The sequence below is a fragment of the Parus major genome, chromosome 4, assembly GCF_001522545.3.
Source record: "Parus major isolate Abel chromosome 4, Parus_major1.1, whole genome shotgun sequence".
NCBI classification, from domain to species: domain Eukaryota; kingdom Metazoa; phylum Chordata; class Aves; order Passeriformes; family Paridae; genus Parus; species Parus major.
Genome location: NC_031771.1, coordinates 66504477 through 66527512, shown reverse-complemented (window position 1 = coordinate 66527512; position 23036 = coordinate 66504477). Strand labels below are relative to the sequence as shown.

At 45.5% G+C, this 23036-nt stretch overlaps 1 protein-coding gene across 8 annotated transcripts in view; it reads left to right on the top strand.

The window, feature by feature from the left end:
• SLC4A11 (solute carrier family 4 member 11) overlaps positions 1-23036 on the top strand; it is a 93050-nt gene that overhangs the window by 44694 nt on the left and 25320 nt on the right. For 6 of the 8 annotated variants that reach the window (XM_033513829.1, XM_033513827.1, XM_033513828.1 and 3 more), the window contains 4 exons: positions 8108-8231; positions 11470-11676; positions 14391-14474; positions 16371-16455. In XM_033513829.1, the coding sequence (XP_033369720.1) occupies positions 8108-8231; positions 11470-11676; positions 14391-14474; positions 16371-16455 (500 nt within the window). The remainder of the gene's footprint in view (positions 1-8107; positions 8232-11469; positions 11677-14390; positions 14475-16370; positions 16456-23036) is intronic. The other 2 variants (XM_015625271.3, XM_015625269.3) reach the window with 1 other exon arrangement.

Sequence of the window (23036 nt, the reverse complement as noted above, 5' to 3'; positions counted from 1 at the left end):
GCTTACACTTGACCAGGACTGGGGTTTGAAGTTCTTGTGTCCAAGTCAGGCCTGTGGGGTGAGCCAGGCTGTCCCTTCACAGGGGACAGGCCAGAACCTGAGTCCCTGAGCCAACCAAAGCAGTGCCTTTTTGACTCTGTTGCTTTATTCCTGTGCAGTCTTGGAGTCGAGTTGTCAAGAAATACATTAATTCCCAGAGAAATGGCTGGGATATGTGGGATAGGTGCCTTAAGGCATGCACATATTTTAGCCTTCACAGCCAGTTTGCTGGGACAACTGTCACAATAGTTTTCCTTCTGCTTGCACTTCTTCTCCTGCCTTCTGCTTATGGCTGGGGAAAATGGAGAGAAATAGAGGATTTTTTAAAAAAAACAAAAGTCAAAAAGGAGGCATCACCATCAACAAACAAGAAAAAATCTCCCCCTTGCTTTTAATTTCTTGTTAAAGAGAAGGATGTGACCTCAATGTGAAGAGATGACTGCATCTCATCTTCACATCAGGGCTGTGTCCTGAGAAAGAAAAGGGCTAGATGATATTTTGTGCTTTGTGTGCTACTTTTTTGCACCTAGCACGTACAAAGCAGGACCATGAAGAAGAAAATGAGTTCATGGAGTAAGATGGTGTCAGCCAAGAGGACTTTGGGACAGTTTTCACCACTTTGGCAGGGTGACAGCAGTAAGGATATTTAGGTGCTGCTGATGGAAAGGATGGAAGTTTCTCCTGTGGGGTGAGACAGCTCTGTGGAGGGTTTTGGGGAGCGTTGCCTTAACACCAAAGCATTTTAAAGGTCATGATACAAATGCTGTGATTACATACATGAGACTGAAAAGGGTGGGTTCAGCCTGTTAGGAAAATGAGCCAGAGCTTTAAGTGCATCCATGTGAGTAATCCTGGCTTCCATGACAAGAGATGATTTGAAAAATAAGCTCACAGCCTGAAGGTGTCTTGTGCAAAACTTTCCTTGTTTCTTCCTTTTGTTGCTCTGAAGAGGGAGAAGAAAGTGGTGGGAAAGCAATGATGAGTTATTAACTATAATTATCTAATTATTGCACTGTATTTCTGCTGGAGTTATTGTGCAACAGATTGTGAACCATATTTTTAGATCTTACATTTTTCTTGAAGTCAGATTGCAAAACAGCTTCCAAACCTCTGAAGTAAAAGGAATTTGTTGATGAAAAAATTTTCCATATGAGTGGGAAGAACCTTTAAGATATCTGCCGTTCTTTATCCTTGCATTTGGTCTATACTCTTCACCAAATTTTAATTTAGCACTGCTGGATTGGTGCACCTTAACCAACTTTTAATTCCTGGTAGATGAGATAGAATTGAGTATCATGATAAGATTATATTAATGAGGAAGAGCAGCTCAGAGATAAGGTTTTGGTGGTGTTGCTTCTGCATAGATGATGAGGGGAAATATTAACAGCTGAAATGAGTTTGGGGTGAGAAAGGAAAGAATTTTGTAGGATAATCACTGAGTTGTGCAGAGCCTGGCTGCAGAAGAACATTCCTAATAGAGACAAAAATGTGTTTCCCTCTCCTTTGTGCTGGAAAGAAGGCTCTTATTTCTTACCTGATTTATCCTCAGTGAGAAGAGCAGTGGGGAGGACCTGGGGTTGAAATAGTTGTTCTCCTTCTGTTGGGTTTGGTGCTTTTCTGATGGTTTCAGGTCTAGGGAAGTTCCAGCAAGGTCAGACATCCCATGTGGGTCTGGGCTTCAGCCACAGGGCAGAACAAACCCTTGAGGAATTGAAGATCTCAAGGTTTCAGTGTTCCAGTGAAGTCCAGGAAAACAACTGAATTCTGATTCACTGCAGGCTTTAGGGCTGATGTTGTGAAAAAATTACCAAAACCTGATCTTGCTGAGGCCATACCAGGATACATCAATTTATGGAAAACTTGGGATTCTGCTGTTAAAATGAGAGCTGAGAGTATCAAAGCCTTTCATGTCCCAGGGCCCAGCTCTGGAAGAGTGAAGGTTGCTAGAAAAGCAAATCTTGAGAGTTGTAGAGCTTCATCAGCTCAGGGCAAGATCTCACACCTTTGAAACCATGGACACAACTCTTTTTTTTTCTTTTCCCCTCCTATTCCAGAATTTACCAGAACAGGAAGACACAAACTGGCACAGAGATTTTCTGGTATGAAGCTGCTGCTGGTTGTTTCCTTGGAGAGCCTGGGATGAGGGATAGTCCTGTCCCATAATGGGAACTGTTGTTCTCAGTTATTTCAGTGGGGAAGCTCAGCTTGGAACTCAGCATGGAATGACTGAAGCAGGCAGAGGTGCTGCCAGGAGGGTGCTTGGAGCTCCTCCTGGACCACCCAGACCTGCCATGATCAGAGGGGTAAACTGGATGCTTTCCATGTCTGGACTGGGAAAAATGGGCAAGAAGCTGCAGTAGGAGCTGCTGGTTTTGGTGTTGCAGTTTTGTGCCTCCAAAAGGCCAGGAAACCCCTCCTTATGCCATGAAGAGCTGACTTTATCACAAGCCAAGTCCTATCACACCTCATTCCTTCTTTTTCTGCCTGACAGATGAAGATAAAAATGCCTGATTCTTATTTTTTTCCTCTTGGATTGAAGGATATCTGATTTTAAAAAGGCTTAACTGGGTGCTGGTGGATTTTTCTCCCTCATGTCCTGCTAGGAGAAACATCAGCTTGGTGGGTTATAGAACAAATGTCCCTGAGCTGATGGAGCTCCCCAGGCATCCCAGCTTCCAGGCTGAATCCTCCTTGCCAGCAGACTGATATAACTGCTGATTTCCAGAGCTGAATCCTTAGAAAAAACATGAAATCAAGCTGCTCCATGGTCTGGATGGAGTAGTGGAGCCATTTCTTCTGGCTGGATTGCTAAGGCACGTGGTCTGGGCATTAAACTGATTCCCTAAAGCTGTTTCAGCAGGCAGAGCAGAGGGAAAAAGAAACCTCTCTGCAGGAAAAGAGTGGTTCAGTGATTTGTGTGCTCTGTGTTGCTGTAGAATTTCTGTCTTTGATGTAGCCTGTCATGGCAGTGACTCCTGTGGAGGAGTTTAACTCAGAAAAAGCCAGAAATTTTGAGGTAGCCTCTCAAAAATAGGTATTGTGAGATGACAGTGGATAACCAGCAAGGCTGCTGTTGAGATAATCAAAATTTGAGGAGTAAGATCCCAAATTTAATGTATTTCTGCGTGAAAGATGGGACTGGTGTCTCTCTCAACAGAAGTAATGCAAGTCCATTTTGTGTATTTAAGGATTTTCCAGCCCAAAAGGTCTGTGGGTTTCTAGAAAAAAAAACATTGTCTCTGATTTAGCTGTTGAATATATTTCAAATAGAGATGCTTCAGTTGCTGTCTCTTCCTCAGATTATTCTTTTAAAGGGCAAAATGGGAAATTAAAACAGTTGGACTGCTTAAAACAAATATTTTCATTTAGAGGAATGATTACAAGATTTGGAGCCTTGTAAGCAAGAGCCTCTTCTCCAGAATTTACAACCATCATCTCTCAAGTGTTCTTTGGGCTCAGAGAACCATATAATTTTTTTAAGGGCCTCTCCACCCTTTTTGGGTTTTCCCAGATTATTCTGGAGAGCTGAAGCTCTGTCAGGTGCTGTTTTATGAAAAGAAAACCTCGGATTCAAACTCTGCATTAGGAATTTGGGTGCTGAAGAAGAAAGATGGCTCGTTTTGGTTCTTGCAGGGTCTGTACAGGGATGAGATGTCTCCTTACAGAATCATGAAGGTTGGAAAAGTCCAACCATTAACACAGCACCACTGTGTTCACCTCTAAACCATGTCCCAAGTACCACAGCCAGCATCTGACAAGTGTTCTTTGAATTCAGAGAACCAATTAATTTTCTTTTAAGGGCCTTTCCCCGCCGTGCTGGGCCATCCCAGGTGGTGCTGGAGGGCTCCTGCAGGTGCTGTGTGATGGAAAGGAGTTCTCAATACTCACTGGCCTGGAGGAAATCCTTCCCCTGGAGAGGATGAGTCTTCCTGGAGCCCAGCAAGGTGCATTTCCCAGGCCAAAAGGACTTCCAGCCTGAAGTGTGGCTGTTGTGGCTCACCCTGGGCCAAGCTGTGGGTGAGCTGCCTGGCCTGGCCACAGCTTCGTTCCTCACTTTGCAGCTCCTGGTTTCTCAAAGCTGCTGCCTGGAGCTGCTCAGCAAAGGAAGATTTATTGGCAGTGGATGAGAACAAGAAGTGTCATTGTTGTTCTGTGTGGGGACAGGAAAAGGCTGGCTGGCTGATTACCTCTGCTGGGCACTTTTTCTTATTGCAAGGGATAATTTGTTTCTGAATTAACTTCCTTTCTTGCCCTTTTAAAAGAGGGTTTCTGTTTCTCTTAGGTCTCCATAATTTGACCCTTTTTATGATTTGGTTGAGCAATGTGTTATTACTCTGATAACATCTTGGGTGTGGGGCAGACCTGGGGCACGTGGGACTCAGTGGATCTGGGATTTTGGTGGAGCCCTGCCAGTTCTCACTGTCCCAGTGCCACCCTCAGCACCAGCAGAGAGGAGCACAGGGAAGCAGAATTTGTGCTATAATTTAAATGCCCTTTTTACGAGCTGGGTTATTGGGGGATCAAGATAAAACTGCTGAGAACACAACCTGGCATCTCATTAAATCATAGTCCAGCATTTCCTGGGGTGACTAATACTGGGGGAAAATAGATTTTTCAGCTTTCTGGCCAAACCAAGGGAGAATGTAGCTCAACTCAAAACAAAAAAGAACTTGGAGGCTTTGACCAAACCAGACTTGATTTAGAGTCAGCTGAAAATGTCTTGCTAGTTCTCAGTTTTTTGGGGCTTTTGCTATTTACACTCCAGCTTTTTATTTTTATTTTTTTTAACTGGGAATTTGTTTAAGTGCTATTTAAAAAAAGAAAAAAAAAAAGTTGTTGCATATTGAAAATTATTTTTTTCTTGGCCTGAGCTGTGCTGACTTTTACCTACAGTCTTGCTTGACTTTTTGATTTGATTTCACTTTGATTTCAAAATCAAATTTGAAATCACTTTGATTTCTCCATGTGAACCAGGGAATTTATTTTGTGCCTTTTACAGATATTTTCACAAGTCTAGTTGGGTCTGCAGTTTTGGTTTGTATTGTATTTGTAGCTGGATTCTGGAATGAAACCAAAAGTGGGAACTGTGAGTGCTACACCAGGGAATAAGATTTGAGTCAGCTAAATAATGGCTTAAATGTGAAGAAAAGCTTGAGCTGCTGAATGATGCATGGGCAGGAGTGACTTGGCCTTGCACTGGAAGTATTGGAACACCATTTTTTCCCCAAACATAACAGATATTTATGGATATAACAGATATATATGGATATAACAGATATTTATGGATATAACAGATATATATGGATATAAAAGAGCAGATTCAGATGAGGCTGCATTCTGCACTGTTCCTCCCCTCCATGCAGCCAGGCTCAGATAAATCCCATCTTCTCTGTGGCACCTGTTTAAATCTGGTTTTAATCAATTTTGTCCTCACTAAATCAACTCCAGCCTGATTTGTAAAGGTGTTATTGATCTGAATTATTTGTACATTGACCTAAGTGTTGGAAATTCTCAATTTTACTGGTGTGATACTGAGATTTAGATTGATGTGTCAGTGTCCATAGAGTTCTTTACAGAGGAGCTGGAGGAGACTCTGAGAAGAGTGAGAAACCTCAAACTCCAGCACTCTGGATAAAACTATTTCAGATAAAAATTGTTGATAATAGCAGTGAATTTCTTGGTGTCTGGTAAATGTGCTCCATGTAAAATCTTTCAGTACTGTGGGATCCCCTTCTTGCCCTCAGCTTAAGGAAACAGTGAATTCCTGACTAAGAGAAACACAAATTTCTGGTGGCTGCCAGGAAAATGATTTTGTGTGTGAGACAGACATGATAGAAAAGCTTGTTTTTTTACAGACCAGTTTTCCCCTCTGTACCAAAGAAGCTTCTTGAGCTGAAGTGGGATTGTGGCACTACTGGCAGGATTCTGTCTCTGGAAAACACAGCTCTGGAGACAATTCATGGAGCTGGAACATAACCCTGTCACTCCAGGGAGAAAGAAGACTCCAGAACATGTGGCTTGCTTCATTATCATACTTTATAATAGGCTTTTTCCAAATTGCTTTGTACTTCAGTGGTTTTGTGCTTGGTCAGGTCCTGCCTGGTGCTCTTGGTAGGGAAGGGATGATGTCTGGGAAGTGTTGGTACAGCTCTGGGAGCCACAGGTAGCTGATTCCTGCTTCTGGCCATGTCTGGGATAGAAATGATATCCAAAATGCCCAGCAAACCTTCCTTTTCAAAACAGATTAATCGATGAGCACAGCAGCTGAGGTACAGAAGTGCTGAGAACTGAGCTCAGAATTAATGTTAATGGTGCAGTAATCATTCACTGCTGGTCACCAGGTGGGTGAAGGTGAGAGAACTGAAGGTGTTGGGCCACTTGAAGGTTCTCCAGCTGGTCCAAAGCCCAGAGTTCATGTCCCCTCTGGCTTGCTGAGCTGTAACACGAGGAGACTTGTCTGCTGTCCAGCCACAGCTGGATTGCAACCAGGGGCTTGGCTTTGCTTGTGAAAACAAGTGTAGCTTGCACTCTATTTTCAATTACTTCAAAAGATATTTATTCCTCACCTTAGGACCTGCCTTGATCTTTCTCTCTTCCAGAGCTGATTCAAGTACAAAAAGAACAAGAGGCTGTGGTGAAGGGGAAGTTAGGAAATAAATGAAACAGCGTCATCTTTCTCATGTCCTGTATTGTTCTAATTAAGCTGTTTGCTTGCTCTCAGACAAGTGAGCTTTTTGAGATTAATTTACAGAAGCAGGCTGTTTCCAGTCTGAGATCAGGAGGTCAAATTCAGTAAGAAAATATTGATGGTGCGATTTTTAATTTTTATTTTTTTAAATTCTAATAATGAAGGACCTGATAGAAAATACAACGTGGAGATGAGGACATCTCCTGCCAAAAGATCCTGTTAATGGAACAGCTCTCAGGGTGAGAATACATCTTAAAAGGAAAGAAAAAAGATGGGATTATGGATGAGAAATTAGAGAAATAAATCCTCCTGTTGGAGGACTGTGATAGCTGCTTGTTAGATGAACAGAAGGGAGTAAGCAGCTGAAATAATTTGAACCAGGTAAAATGAGGGGAAAATCACTGTGAGGTAGGAAAACACTTTCATATCTCTTCCAGGTGTCTGTAGGCAAACCCTGTGTGCATTTTTCACCCAGTGGTTTGCAGAAGGGTTGGGAAGTGGTTGTTGGCTTTAAGGGGAACAGGAGAGTTGCATGCCAGGCTGGCATTACCACCAAGCCCCAAAGTTTCCCAGCAGGAAAAGCGACAGCTAAGCAGGTCCCAGCTCTGTTTGAATATCCCAGGGTGGAGACAGACCTGGCCTTTCTTGGCCTCTGGAGATGATCCCTCATGTTGTGATGATTCCACACCACTTTTTTTTGCTAGTCTTGGTTCTGGGATTCAAACATCCATCCCATCCCATGGATCACAGCCAAGGATTTCCCTCCAAGCACTAATCCCGTCTCTGTGGATCTCAAGCAGGGAGGTCAGCCGGGTTTCTTAAACACTTAGGAGCCAGAAAGGGGAAAACAACAGCTGGGAGCAAATGGGGAATGCCATTACAACAGAGAGGTCTGCCTGAGGCAGAAGTGGGAATATATTGGCTTGGCATTTTGCCTTAGTGTTTCCAGAAGCACTTGGGGAGATCAGGTGAAATGAAGTGTAATCTGCTTTCCAATAATGCAGGTGTTTTTTTAATAAGAGGTTTTTGTTGTTTTTTTTTTTTAATGTGTAGAAGCTTCTGTAGCTCTGCAAGTACTCAGTGTGTTGCACTCTCTATCATTTGTTTTCTTGGCTGTTAAAAAGCAGCTGGAGGAAAAGGCAGAATACCTTGAAATCTTGAAAGGTGTTTCCCAAAAAACCATGGGTGTCAAATTTTACAAAAGGGAGCAGAATTGGGCTGATAGTAACTAAAAGTCACTGTTTAAGACACTTCAGCAGTCTTAAAACACCAACTTAATGTGTTTTTCAAGGCTGAAATGTGTTTTTATGCCTTGTGCAGCAGGGGAGATCATGCCTGGTGTTGTGGGGCCCAGTTTAACGATCCCATCTTCCCTGACAGTTGCACTATAAAATCCCTTCAGCGACGTCACGTTTGCATCAGCCGCCTGGAGAGGCCTCAGAACTGGGGTGAGAACTCCTGTGAAGTCAGATTTGTGATTCTGGTCCTGGCTCCTCCCAAGATGGTGAGTTTTGTCTTCCTGCTCCAGAACTTTGGGGCGTTCTCCTGAGTTCACTTTTCCTTGGGTTCCTCCAAGGGTTCATAAATGTTGTTTTTAAAACACAAGGGGATGTGAAAAGGCCTGAGGTCTTCTCAGCAGCTGCCAAGAGGATTTATCCTGTTGGTGAGGGGTGGATTAGTGGGCTGTGTCCTTGTCTCATGGCCTGTATCCTGATGGGGAGGAGAACACTGTGTAGTCCCCACACACACCTGGGATGCCCTTAACACTCCCTGGATTCCCCTCTCCAGCTGTGGCTGCTATTTTTACAAGTAAGAAATGCAGTTCCTTGCTCAAACCAAGCTTTTGAAAGGCCCTTGTGAGCCTGCAGCTGGTGCCCCACTGCAAAGGTCTGGGTTGCTTCCCAACAAACTTCCCTGATGGGAATGACATTTACCCTGCACGTGTGGCTGCAGCAGCTGGAGGTGATGTAGCCAAGAGGAAGATGATTCTTTTTTGAGCTCTGTTGCAGTGAGGGTGAGACTTTCTGGGTGCTTTTTAAGGTCAGCCTGTCCCTGAGGCTTTTTGGGCCTTTCAGAGCTTTTAGCACTTGAAACAGCAAGGTTAAAGCTTGCTTGAGTTCTGGTTCTTTGGTGTAGGCAGGAATGACACAGGAGTACACTTTTAGTGCAATCAGAATATCCTGAGTTGGAAGGGACCCACAAGGATCATCCAAGTCTGACTCTGATATCATGGGGTGCATCGAGGTTAATTGGGGATCACCATCCTGTCTTCCTAGAAAGCACTGGCCTGACCAAGGTGGTTCTTGCAGCTGATGGCTGAATGGTTCAAGGCTCAAAGACCTTTTCACACTCCAGCTGGCTGTTTACACCTTGGGGCTGCTGGGTCTGTGCTCCTGGGAGCTGCTGGACAGGTTGTGGACCTTTTCTGGGACAGGATACGTCCTGATTCAATTTCCTGCTCTTCAATGCTATCTGTGTGACCTTGGGACCTGCTGGTCTGGCCTGTCTCCTCCCCCACTTCACCACCACCCCGTTTAAATGGGAATACTGGTGTTTCCTTCTTTCCCAGCATTTCTGGCAGGTCTTTCCCAAACCGAGCCGCTCGATGCTTTTGGCTTTGACCTCGAAGCCAACAGGCTGAAAACATATTGATGTTCCTTGTGAAAAGCAGGAGGGAGAACAGCTGGAGCTGTGTGCAGCTCCATGGATCTCTCCCTCATTGTTATCTCGGGCCAGCTACGTGCAGAGCGCCCGGCGAACGGCTCCGCATCCGCTCGGATCCCGAGAGTTTGCAGTTCCAATGCTCAGCATCCAATTAAGGGAAGGGAGTGGAGGCCAACAGAGCTCACACTTGCCAATGTGCTTTTTTATTTTAAATGGGTTGGTGGAGCCAGCCCCAAGTGCGCATTTCTGGTGCAGCAGTTAAAATAATTAACCTGCTGACAGCAACACATTCAATGGGCCTTGCTGGGGAGGGGAAAAAAAGTCCACAAAATGGGCATTTGTTGTGCTGGGAATCCAGATCCTTGGCCTTGCTAATATGGAGGATGGAAAAAACCTGAGTTTTCTTGCAAATACCCATCCTCTCTAAACTGTTCATCTCCTTGGTAAGGGAAAAATGGGAAGAGAATTGGGAGTGTTGAAACAGTCCTTGAAGCATCTAGCCCAACGATAGCTGCTGCTGCTGCTTAGAGGTGAAAGGTGGAGCCTCCTCACTGATGGCAAATCCAGACTGGTTCAGAAACCCTAAAAGCAAATCCCAGGGAAAATCCTTTGTTTAAACCCAAACCTCTCCCTAGAAACTTAAATTGAATGTGCCCCAGTGAGTGTTTGAAGGGACATTCCTGGTGATGGAATCCCAGAATGGGTTGGGTTGGGAGGGACATTTAAGACAATCTCATTCCAACCTCCTGCCATGGTCAGGGACACCTTCCACTATCCCAGGTTGCTCCATCCTGGCCTTGGACACATCAGGGATCCAGGAGAAGCCACAATTTTTCTGAGCAAATGGAAGAGAGGAGGGTGATGAGTGATGGAAGGGGGGCAGGGTTAGCAATGACTCTGGGACCAGCTCAGTTCCACCCACGCCCGCTCGTCTGCGTCACCCACACTGAAATATTTGATTGTGTTCATGGAGGAATTGTTCATCTGTTCGGTTGTGAATCATGAGAAGCAATTGGGATCAATCACAGATGCTCACTCTTCTTTTCACAGCAGTGTGAGGAGCTTGGAGGTTCTCCAGGGCTGGGGAGTGTTTGGGTGTCTGTGGTAGCTGCTGCATGATGAGTGTGGAGTGTAGAAGAGGTGGGTGGGTTAAAACTTGGCATCAGAAGGAGCTTTTAATGAGCTGTGATTCTGGGTAATTTGGCCTTGGCAAGTGTCTTACCTGTCCTGGCCACAGCAGGAGCAGGTCAGGGCCTGGAGAGCTTGGATTTGATGGGTTTGTGCAGGGATGGGGAGCTCAGCCTCCTTTACTCTTCCCTGTGCATTTTATTTCCTGCAGAGGGAAAGCAGCTTGGATTCTGATGGAAGCTGGACCCCCAAAGATCAGGCCTGTGTCTCACAGAAATATTGAATCCAGAAAATAAGCACTTTTTTAATGTCTGCAAGACTCCTGTCCCTTCCAAACATTTAGTGAAGACAGACAAGAGCTCCTTACGTGTGTGCTCAGCTGTTTTTTCCCATCCTTTCCTCTGTGCCAGTGGTTACTTGAGCTGAGAGCTCTCAATCTCCACTTGTGCTGCCAGAATTGCCCTAGAGTGGCCGAGTGAATTGAGTTTTAATGCCCAGAAAATAGGAATCAGATGAGCACAATAATCTCAGTCTTTCAGATAAGACATCAGCACCTGCAGAAACCTTGGCTGCAGCACCTTTGCACCCAGGTGCAGCAACGCTGAGGTGCTGTAAGGTGGTGAAGATTTTTGTTTGCCTGGTCTTGAAGGGAAACCAGGGGTAAAATGCATGCTCAGCATGATTCAGCTTTGAATTGATTAGTGGGAAGTTGATCAAATAAAGATGGATCAGATGCTCCTTCAGAGCAGGACCTGTGTTGGTGCCTCCACAGGATTCTGCTGTGGTGGTGTGTTCATCTGCAACAGCTTCCACATGTGCCCTCCTCCCTCACATCTCTCTGGGATCCTGGGAGCCCCTTTTCAGAGGAGTAAATTACAGGGCTTCGGGAGTGAAATTAAATGGTTTTACAAGCATTTTTTCTGACTTTTTTTCCTTCCCCCCTTGCTTAGAAAAGCACCAAAACGGCCACAGAGGTGGGCAGGACCTTTGCCACGATGTTTTCAGACATAACCTTCCGGCAGAAGCTCCTGGAAACCAAAACTGAGGAGGAGTTCAAGGAGGCCTTGGTGCACCAACGCCACTTGCTGACGGTGGCAAATCAGAGACCCTCAGGGATGAGCGATGGGCACAAGGCACACGGTAACAAACCACTCAAGGTAAGGCTTGGCCAGCACCTCTGCCATGCCCCTGCTTCCCTGCTGTCCAAATCCATCAATCCAAGGGGATTTGGGGTGAGGAGGTAACAACTTGTGGCCAGTGGATGCAGCAGCATTCCCAGCAAGCTCCCAGCACCGAGGCTTCCCAAACTTCTGCTGTGTGCACATCCACCTTCCTCAGATTCTGCTGTAAATCTCCAAAAAGCCACTTCAAAGAGGCAGGTGCTGAAGGGATGCACAGAGCACTTGGGGGTTGAAATGGTTACAGGACTTTTGATTCCAGATGCTTAATCGAGGGTGGGATTAATGGATCCCTGCTCCTTGTCAGTCCAAGGTACTTAATCCTTACAATCAGAAGGCTCTGAAGGAAGCTGCTGCTTGTCTTTCCTGCAGCCAAAAGCCTTCTTGGCCATCTCTGCACGGTAATTTCACTTAAAAGTTGCCTGTCAGAATTTGGCCTGAATTCTCCCTGTTTGATCTGTAGCTCTGTAAAACATTACTTGCTTTGTACTTTAAAGTTCGAGGGAAATGCTGTAACTCAGCTTTCTTTTCTGGAATTTCCTGTGTGTTGGTCATTGCTTTGTTTTTCCGTTCAGAAATCCATTCTTTAAGCAGACAGCATACCTGAAAAACAAATTGTGCCATCTCCAGCGTGCTGCTCCTGTCCCTGCATTACAAATAACCCCAAAGCTTTAGGTTGCTTATAGTGCAGGAGCTGCTTCACTTATCACTCTTGTTTTCCCCCTGGAATAGATTTAAGGAGTTTGATCTGCACATCTGGAAATGAGCAAAGCTCATGTTTTTCCTGCGGAATCCCCATGCTCATAGGTAGTGCTTTGAACTTTGCTAGACCCCATACCTGCTCTTAGCTTTGCAGAAGAAGTCCTGAAACCCTCTTTAAACCCAGGTTGTGCAAGGCAGGGATATTTGGAGTAGTAATTTACCTAAAGTGGATTTAACCCTTTACACCTGGCCTTTCAAAGGGGTTTTTGTTAGAGCAGCTGAAGTGTCTAGCTTTGTCTTTGCTAAAAATTGCAAAAAAAATGTCTCCAGAGGGTTTTCTGCTCTGTGGTTTGGTGAAGAGGGCTGGATGAGACACTGAGCTTGTAGATTTTGGCCTGAGACTGGTGATTCCTGCTGGCCTGCTTGGAGAAGCAGCCTTGGCCAGGCAAAATCTTGATTTCTCCAAGCCAGTGCTGTAGAGAGTAACACTTCTTCCTTCAGCTCTTGCTTTTGGCATTGACAGTTGTGGGCCTGGATTTGCTGAGCTGTTGTTTTTTTAAAACAATTTTATCTTTGAGCCCTTGAAAGATGCAGGCTCTGCATCCCATCCCCACCTCGCCCTGCCAGCACAAAGAGCTGGGAAAGGAGATTTCCTGGCAAGCCAAGGTATGCCTGGAGAAGTGAGGTTGATTTGAGCCTCTAGGCTGGATTCCTCTGCTCCTGAGAGCCATCTCCAGCATCTCCTTCCCTTGTGGAGAGGAAGCATTTAATATGAGCACAAACCCATGTGAGACCAGGAGTGTAATTTCAACCTGTCAGCCACCCCCAGAGAAATAAACACCCTCACTGGAGCCCCTGGGCTATGACAAGTGAGCTCTCAGGAAGGTGTAAAGTCTCTGGGTGACATGAAAATCTGGCCCTGGTGGGTCCTGCAGCGATGGGAGAGGAAACAGGCCTTAAATTCTGTGTGTGAGTGGGATTTTTGCAAGTGCTTGTTTTTACCTCTGCTGAAGTAGTGAGGGGGATGTGACAGTCACATTCCCTGCTGTGCCTACAGCACCGTCACTTTGCCTTGGCTCATCTCACAGGATTATTTAGGCAAGGCTATGTACTCAATCATAATTAAGTCAGCCTGAAATCCTCTTGTTTACTGAGGCATCTAATTGTGATTTTGTTCATGGAGGAGCCCCTAACAGCTGTGATGTTTTTCTGGCTGTGATTTTGTGTCCTGTGTGGATTTGTTGAGGGGGCTGTGTGTGCTCAGCATCAGCAGGAGGGAGGATACAGAGGATGTAGTATTTTTAACTAATTAAACAGAATTGAGTCCCTGATCTCTGTAAAATACTTCTGCAGCCCCCCAGCACTTCTGGGGAGGGCTGAGGAAGGGTCAGAGTTGTTGTAGCAGATTTTTTCTGTTTGACTTTCTTGCTGCCAAGTGCTGGATTATCCTCTTCCTCAACCAAAAAAATGCCAAGGAACTGGGAGGGATTTGTAGAATGGAAAGTGGAAAAATTCATGAACTTCATCTATTTGGACAGGTTGGGGAATAAAAGTGAAACCAAAAAGGGCTGTAACTTTGGAGATTAGTAAACTTAGTCTTTTACATTTTGTATTTTTTTCTCTTTTGTAACTCAGTCTTTTAGCAGCCTTCTACTGGAAGGAGGCCTGCAGGAAGGCCGGAGAGGGACTTCTTGCAAGGGCATGGAGTGACAGGAGAAGGAGGAATAGCATTAAGCTGAAAGAGGTAGATTTAGATGGGATATTGGGAAGAAATCCTTCCCTGTGAGGGTGGTGAGGCCCTGGCACAGGTGCCCAGAGAAGTTGTGGCTGCCCCTGGATCCCTGGAAGTGTCCAGGGCCAGGTTGGACGGGGCTTGGAGAAACCTGGGACAGTGGAAGTGTCCCTGCCTGAGGCAGGGGGTGGAACTGGGTGGGCTTTGAGGTCCCTTCCAGCCCAAACCCTTCTGTGATTCTGTGATATCTCTGGTGCAGCCCAGGTTGAGTCTGAGGGTAGGAGAGCAGAGAGGAAAGCTCACAGGAGGATCAGCCCAACAGAAGGAACAGCTTTTCCTACTGGTGAGGTTCCGCTGACACCCCCTCCCCTCATTTCACACACACAAGAAACAAGAGCATGGAGGAATCATGGGGGGTATTAAACATAACCCTGGTGCCTTGTGGCATGAGTTAGGCAGTGCTTTCCTCCTCTGCACTCTCCCAGCTGCCTGGAGCAGGCTTTGTGCCCCAGAGCCCCCTCCCTGCTGCCCCAGGCCAGGAGCAGCCACGTTCCTCCTCCCCTGGAAGATGAGACACCCTGAGCATCCTTTTGCCTGTGCTCACTGCAGCATGATAAGTAAACATCCCAGTCTGAGGCCATTGTGATTCTCTGGCTGACTCATGCCTTCAGGAATCTCTTTCTGGGGGGAAAAATTAAATTGCTTTTCGAGTGCATCTGGCTTTGATGTCCAACTCTGCCACCAAATATGGTTGAAGCGCAGGGATTTTTTGGAAATGCTTAAAATGCAGATGTTTTGCTGGTGTCTGCTGGCAACACATCTGTCTGCTCATCCTGGTTGTTCAAGTTAGAGTTGAAACTGTCCTGAGGTTCAGAAAGTCCTACAGGTGTACTGGCAAATTGCAACAGAATCGACTTAAATAGCTGAAATCTGAGATGATACAGTCACTGATAGAGGAGCTGATCCCCTTTTGTACCCCAAACCCAGTGATTGCTGTGCTCAGTGTATTCCTTCTAAAGGGAAAGATTCCCTTCTTTATTTTGTTTGTGGTTCTGATTTTCCAGGTGCTGCAAACAGGTGAATTCCAAGAGAGAGGTCAAAGCTGTGTAGTTCATTAAATGACCACTGTAGTGTCAAGTCTTTTCTAAATCAGTCATTTTTATCAGTTTCCACACAAACCAGCCAAAGGAAGAGCTTCCTGCTGCTTTGAGATGATTTGTTGGTGTAAATTTTGTGTCTGTGATTTTTATTCCCCCCCCTTACACTCTCTAGCAGAGGTTATAAGTCTTCTGTGCCTCGTTCTGCAACAAATACACAAAACATTTTAGCTGAGGCAGCTGGGGTTGTTATCACTGCATAAAGGTGCATTTGATTTTCAGAGTGGTTTGTGAGCTCTGAGAATAACAGGAAAAAATCTGACAGGTGCCTCATTTGTAAGTGTTGCCTACCCTGACGCTTTCCATGTGCTTTCCATAAGGAAGGAGTTGTGAGGATTGGGAGGCTGAGAGTCCATAGCAGCTGTCACATTTTCCTGACAAGCTCCTCATTGCCTGTGGTGAGCACCAGATCCTTTCAGCAATCCCACTGCACCTTACAGGCTCCCAAACCAGGAATAAAAGGGAACATGTTGGACATTTGGAACCCTTCCCCCAGTGTTTGTACTGTGTTTTATTGGGCAGAAATTATGGCTTGGTTGTGTGGATTTATTTAAGCTTTTCCCTGTTGCTGGAGTTTGAGGTACAGACAGCCTGAATTGCCTCACATCTCTTTGAGGTCTCCCTCTGCCATGGCAAGGAAGAAGCACTTGCTGGGGATCCTCTTTCAGAGGTTTCACATGGATTGAGGGGAATTTTTTGTGCTGGCATCTAAAGGAAAAGTTGTGTGGAGGGATGGGGAAGGCACCCTTCCCCAGGTGTGTCTAGCCCCAGGGCACCCAAGGTCTGATCCTTCCAGTGGATCTTCAACTCCTTCACCTGCAAAACAGGGATGCAGAGAGGAATGGGAGGGGGAAAAGGGAAGGAAGGGAGGAAAGCAGGGTGGTCTGGGGGATTTTCTCTTTTATCTATGAAGATATAAATTGGATCCCGGCGAGTTTATTTTTATTATCATGACAAGACGGGATTTGAATGCCCTATTCAAAACGAGCCCTCTCGCTCCTATCAGGGTTGAATAAGGAGCTTAATCTCTTTAACAATGCATGAGCCTTTACACTGACACAGCACTTCCTTCCTTTCTTCAGCTGCACGACTTTCTCAATATTGGCAAGGGGATTTCTGATGACATTGCACGAAGATTCCCAGTGTACGCGCTGGATTTCACCGACGGTACGTTGGCCAATGTTTATGGAAGCGCTGCCCCGATTGGGGATTTTTTTTTTGTGATGTGATGTCCTGTTTACAGTGTGCATTCAATGTGTGCTTTGATATGTGTAACAGCACTCCTGGCCCTTGTTTAAAAGGGTGTTTTGGCAAAAGCCTGTGAATGGGCAGCGTGGAGCACTAGAGATGAGGCTCCTGCAGCGTTTCCTTAATGAAGGCGCTGGCTGCGCGCGGATGAGGATTTTAATTTTTATTAAGCAGTGATTAAATTGATCGATTATCGCCGTGTGTAGACTCAGATCAACTCCTTGCAATCTAATTACTCAACACTGGCCTGATAGGCCCTTTCTGCTGCCTCTGCAAGCCGGCTCCACACTAATTATAGTGATGCTGTGGGAGTTGGGAATGCTTAAACAAAATGTGAGCTGCAGTGACTTCAGGCCAGTGTTGTGAAAAACAGGATACGGCTCGTCCGCTGCCGCCAGATCACAGGAGCAGCACACGGTGTTTATAGTGAGCCTCAGCTTTTGGGCTTGATGCAGCTCCCACAGTGGCCTTGGGGATAGTTTTAAACAACTTTTAATAGTTGTTTTGTCGCTTTTCACCCACAGACTTTCACTTTCTTGGAGGCTGGGAGGAATCTTCAGGGCAAAGCTGGATTACAGAGCCCCAGCCTGACATCAAAACGTGCAGCTTGTTGGGGAGCTGGTTAATATGTTCAATATCAGAGCCAGAAAGTTCAGATAAAACAGAGAATTAAAGTGTAGTCAGGGAGAACCTTGGAGATTTATCAGATAAATCAGCAATTTATCCCTTCCTGCTGTTAAATCCACCTTAGCTCAAGCATGTGTCCCTGCCTTCCTCAGTGCACAAGTGCTGTGAAGGCTCATGAGATGAGGCTGATCTTCCCTGGACTGAGCATAAAAAAAACCAAAATGCCCACCCAAACCCCAATTTTCAGAGTCTTTTCTTGCAAATCCACCTTCCACAGGCAGCTTAAGCTTCAGAGAAGCCTGGCCAAGGCTGTGGATGTGTGTCCCCACTCCCTTGCAGCCAGCACAGGAACACAAATGAGATGTTGGCTCTGCACAGGGGTTGAGTGCTGCGTCTTTTTTCCAGGTGCTTTGGCACTGCTGGGATGAAACTATTCTCAGGAGGCTCAGTGTGATGGGAGGGCTAATGCTGATTTTTCTGGGGATTTGAGGGTGTTTTGAGGAGGATGGGGGGGGGATATGAAATGATTTTCAGGGGAGCAGCAAGGATTCGGATAAAACAGAAACATTAATTTTTGATGTGTGCATTGCTGGCATCAGGTCTGGCAAGGGGACTTCAGCTCCTAATCTGGACACTTCATCCCTTTGGCTGTTGCTTTTTAGAGCTGTCAGAGGCTCATTTTTCATTATAAAGGGATATTGAAGCACTTGAGAAGGGAAGTGCTGCAGAAGCACCTTGTGGGGACCCATGTTCACCTCAAGACAGAGCAGTGTCTGCTGTGCCTGTGTGAGCACAGCAAGCACAAAAACATTGGATTTTGGTCCTGCAGCCAATTCTGCCTGTCAGCAGAGTTGGAAACCCCCTTCAGGGTCCATATTTTGGGTGCTCTGACTGTGCCTGTGGGTGCTGCCTCAGCTCTGGGCTCTTGGCTGTAAGCTCTGCAAGCTTTGAACACGTTGATGTATATAGAGTGGGCTTAAAATTGGGATAAAATGCAACCACAGGTTAAAAAGTGTCAGTGTTTTGTTACACAACTTCTGGAGAGTGGAAAGGAGCTCAGTGAAACTCCAGAACTACTTCAGCTCAAATGGGAGGTTCTCACATTAGGAGCAGTTGTGCCCTTTCAGTCGGAAATGGGGAAAAGAGGATTTTATAAAAAAACTATATATTAGTAAGGCCATTTCTTCCCAGAAACCAGAAATGAGGATGAAATAAGCTCTTTAAGGAGCTGCTTGAAATGAAAAGCAGATGGAGCATGAAGCATCTGCCATAAACCACTGAGACTGAAGGTGATCAGGAATGCAGAATTCCTGGAGCATCTCAAAGCAGTGGTGCATCAGAACATGAGGGATTTGAACTGTCCCAGTATCTGCACTCCAGACAGCCACATGTGCACCATCAAAGAGCTCTGAATTACAGAGATGCTGGGTTTTGAATGGCTGGAGTCTCCAAACCCTCAATCTCAGAAGCATCCTGGGGTTTGGGGTTGGACAGATAAACCCATCAGGGGTAGGGTGATAAATAATGAGGCTTTTGTAGGACCAGCAAATCTTTGGCCAGTTGGAGTTTTGTGGGATTGGTTCTCTTCACACACTGCACAAATTATCCTTAAAGAAAAAATCTTTATTTTTCTTTTTCCCCTTTTACTCCAGAATAGGAATTTACCAACTTTATTTTGTCGCAAAATCTTGTGCATTTTACTGAATGGGTCAAAGGATCAAGGAAGAGTTTTCTAAACTTTTACTCCAAGATTTTGGTGATAAAGATGGCTTGTAATAGATGTCTTCCAGCAGGAGCATCTGAAGATGAACAATTGGGTTATGCTGAGCCTGAGGACTCCTGTAGTTTTCCTTTAAACTGGAATTTAATGCATTTGGCATGTGACTGTGACCTTTGTGTGTAGGATTCTACCTTAAAAAAACAGTGTGACTGAACTTCATCCTGATCCTGTCAAATTGGCTCAAAGCACTTGTGTGTCCAATTTATTACTCTTTAAGCCTCGAACTGTAGGAGCTTCCAGAAATTTCTTTATATTGAGGCTGGTTTGAGTGAAAGGGGATTCTGCCAGCACTCAGATACAAGATTTCTGAAACTCCTGAAAGCTGCTGTCCTCATTCTTCAGTGTTGTTTTTCTGGTACAACACAGAGGAACAAACACAATTGCAGTGTGTGAAGTGCCCAGTGGGAAATTTGAGGTGCCTGAGATTTTTATGGTGAGCTTTGATGCTGTGTCCTTAAATATCCATATCCCTTCGCCTCCTGGAGAGGCAAAATGAAGGAAAAAGAGGAGAACTGAGGTTTATTCTCTTTCTCAGGAGTTTCTGGGCCCGTGTGTGTGATACCTGGCTGTGGTGGGTGGATAGTTCTGCTGGAAGTGTGGTTTTCTCCCTGTCCTTGGTCCTGCAGAGGGTCCCTAACCAGCTCCTGAGGTCTGCTGGCAGCATCCTTGGGATTTGCTGTGGTGTTCTGCAGGAGGGAGAGCTCCAAAGCTCCCTGCAATGCGGGCATGCTTAGATGGAAGGCTTGAAAACATTGGAGAAATGGGATTTGAAAGAGAATTTTTGTCTTCCTGGCTGTCTAAGACAGCTCAGAGCTTAAACCTTGATCTGAATCCAGAGCTAAAATGTTGACCATGGGATGGCTTTGACATGTGCCAAATCCTCATCAGCTTTCCTGTCTGATTGCCTTGGCCACCTTGTCTGGCAGGATTCCATTCCTGAGGCAGGAGGGGAAATAAAGGGATTACAGAGAGGCTTTTCCCCTTCTCTTCCATGCCCCTCCTGCCCTAGATCAGATATGAGGGAGCTCCTGCATCACTCTGCAGCCCTTCATCCCTAAATATCACCTGAGTACCAAAGTTTAACACCCTGAACTTGTCGTGATTTCCCCAAAACATCCAGCTTGGGCTGCTTTGGGGTCTCTTTGTGGATGGGAATGTTGTAAAGATGCATAAAAACATCGTGTTTTGGCTCTGGATGTTTCCTTCCCAGAGACCCCGGGTTTCCTGGGAAATGGGCTGAAGGAAGTGAGCTAGAAAGGGAAAAATCTGAGCCTTGATCTGATTTTTCATGCCTCTCTGCTCTCAGCATATGCTTGGCTTCTGCTCCAAACTCCCTGAGTGGATTTCCTTTTCCAGTTGAGTTCTTAGTCCCACTTGTTCCGTGATTTACTCTTCACAGGACTTCAGGGAAGATTCCTCTTCACAACATTGGGCAGAGTCCAGCAGCCATCACATAAATGAAAGCCCAGCTTGAGAAGTTTCTCTTCTTCTGGGAGAAGTTTGTAATTCTGAGTTTTACAGTGTTTTTAATATTAAAAAGTGATTTTTTTTAAAATAAAAAAATTAAGGCTTTAATAAACACATCCTTGCTGCTGTTCTGAAGGTCAATGTAACATTAACAGGCAGTTCAGAGAATGTCCATCAGCTGTGATTTTGATTTAGTAAATGTACAATTAATTAGACTTCAGGAGCTGTAAACCCAGTTTTTAGGGCTGCTGGTCATAACTGCTGTGGAATCCCAAGCAAAGTGGGGCCAGAATTGCTGCAGTTTCCCCTGAAACTGTAACCTTGTCTGTACAAACTGTGACATTTCAGAAATGCAGGCTGGAAAATGGAACTGTCACGTTGATGAACATAATTGCTCCCCATTCCAGTGTGTAGCTATTCCTTAATTTCAGGGGAATGCTCCTGTAATAATCAGCTACTCAAATTCCACAGCTGGACCGAGAGTTGATAAATTTCCATGGTGCAGGTGGAGTGACACATTTTTCAGTGGCTTTATGAGCCTGTCACAGATGAAATCCCATCATAATGCAGCTCATCTGAATGAAGCCATGGCAGTCCGAGGGCTGCAGAACATCCTGAAAATGTTTTACCAGATGTTGGCTTTAAAAAGGTGAATCGTGGTTAATGCTGGATTTCAGTGCCTGTGGCAGGTGGATCTGTACAAGGAGAGACAATGTTTGGTCGTGACTGCAATTAAAGAGTGAGCAATCAGCTTTGGGAGGAAGTGTGTTTAATCTGGTGTAATTGTTGTCTCCATTACAAAGTGAATTTCGCTGCATACCAGAAAGATTCTTGATCCTAGAATCTTCTCTGGCTGATTATGGATTAGAGAAAGTTCTGGAAGTCTTGGACCCAGCCAGGATGAATCACAGAATCACTGAAGTTGGAAAAAACCTTCAAGATTGAGTCCAAACTCAATCCCCACCTTGTCACCAGCCCAGAGCACTGAGTGCCACCTCCAGTCCTTCCTTGGACAGCTCGAGGGATGGGCACTCACTGCTTTCCTGGACAGCCCATTCCAGTGTTTTACAACCCTTTCCATCAGGAATTTCCTCCTGGTGTCCAACTGAACCTCCCTTGGTGCAGCTTGAGGCCATGTCCTTATGCATCAGGACCTCCATGAGCAGCAAGGGCTCCTTTGCCAGGATTGAAACTGAAAATGAGTTTTTGTGGTGCTCTTCAAGGTTTTTTCCTTCTGCCCTCTCATACTATGGTTTAACTACCTGAACCTTTGTAAAAAAAGATAATGTTTGCTTCTCTGAACCTGGTTGTCCTTTCAGAAATGATTTTGCTGCCCCTGACCTTTCATATTGGAAAGATTCCCTTCTCCAAAAAGCAATATTTTGGAGTGACAGAGAATCCTCTGAACCAGGGTGTGACCTGGTTCCTCATGGAACCACCCCTCAGTCCTGTTTGTCTTGCCAAATCCTTCCTCTTCTCTAAAGGTCTGGAGCAGTTTGGAGTGTGAGGTAGGAGCCTGCAGCTGTTGGACTCAGGATCACGGGAAGTCTTCATCTGTGAGAATTAAATTCCAGGCCCTTGGGGCTGCCAGGAGTGGTCAGGAATGTGACCTGTGGTTTCTGGATCTTCCCAATAAATGGAAAGGAATTTGTCTGGGAACAGCTGGTCTGATGACTCCCAAAAGGTCAAGCTCATATTTGCATGCTTGAGGTGTCTCTTGTCAGGTTTTAGCCTGGAGTTTGAGGATGCTGAGTGTCCCAAGTGCTGTTTGTGTCTGTTCCTCTCCTGCCTGCAAGCAGGCACCTCACAAGGTGTCCTTTATTCATGTGGCTGCCTGTTCATTACACATCACCTTTGATTTTTGGGTTTTTACATCCTCCTCCCCTCCTTATCTCTGCCCTGCAAATGGTGCAGAAAGCAGATGTTAGATAAGATCCCAAAGTCATTGAGAGATTTTTGTTCTTTTCATTCTGGTGATAAAGATTTTCAGTGTGGCACCAATAACCTCTAAAGCCAAGCCCTCCTTTATCTGATCCAACTCATTGGATTTTACCTCTCTCAGCAAGGGGCTGATGCTGCATAAAGCTTAGGTGGGCATTTGGGAGCTCAGGGCAGATTCCTGTGTGGGAATTCTCTGCTCTGGAGCCTTCCAGAATGGAAAATTGGGCAGCTCCAAGCTCTTCCAGCTGTCTCAGAGGAAGAGAACCAGCAGGGACAGGCAGGCTGGAGGCTGAGGAGACTTTTCTCCAGTGCATCCTCTCTGTTGTGTGGAAAAACTTGTGTTCTCCTGGAGCAGTATCAGCTGCTGTCATCTCATCCTTTCTCCTGTGCATCCCCAGTGAGCTCATACCAACATCAGCCTGAAAACAGGAAGGGGAAGGGAAGCTACTTCAGAGGCTCTTAAATTCATATTCTGACACTTTAATTCTCTTTCTGGCTGCTTTGTGTTTTGGCCTGGTGTGTTTTTTCCGATGGAGATGAGAGGGGTGAGTGGATGGAAAAGAGAGAGGCTGTTCTTTCAGCAGGGGCTGTTAAAGCAAATCTCAGTGTAGCCATTCCTGACCTCTGGGGCTGTTTGTTTTTGTGTCCTGCTGCCATTTTTTGGCTCAGGGTAGCATATTATTGA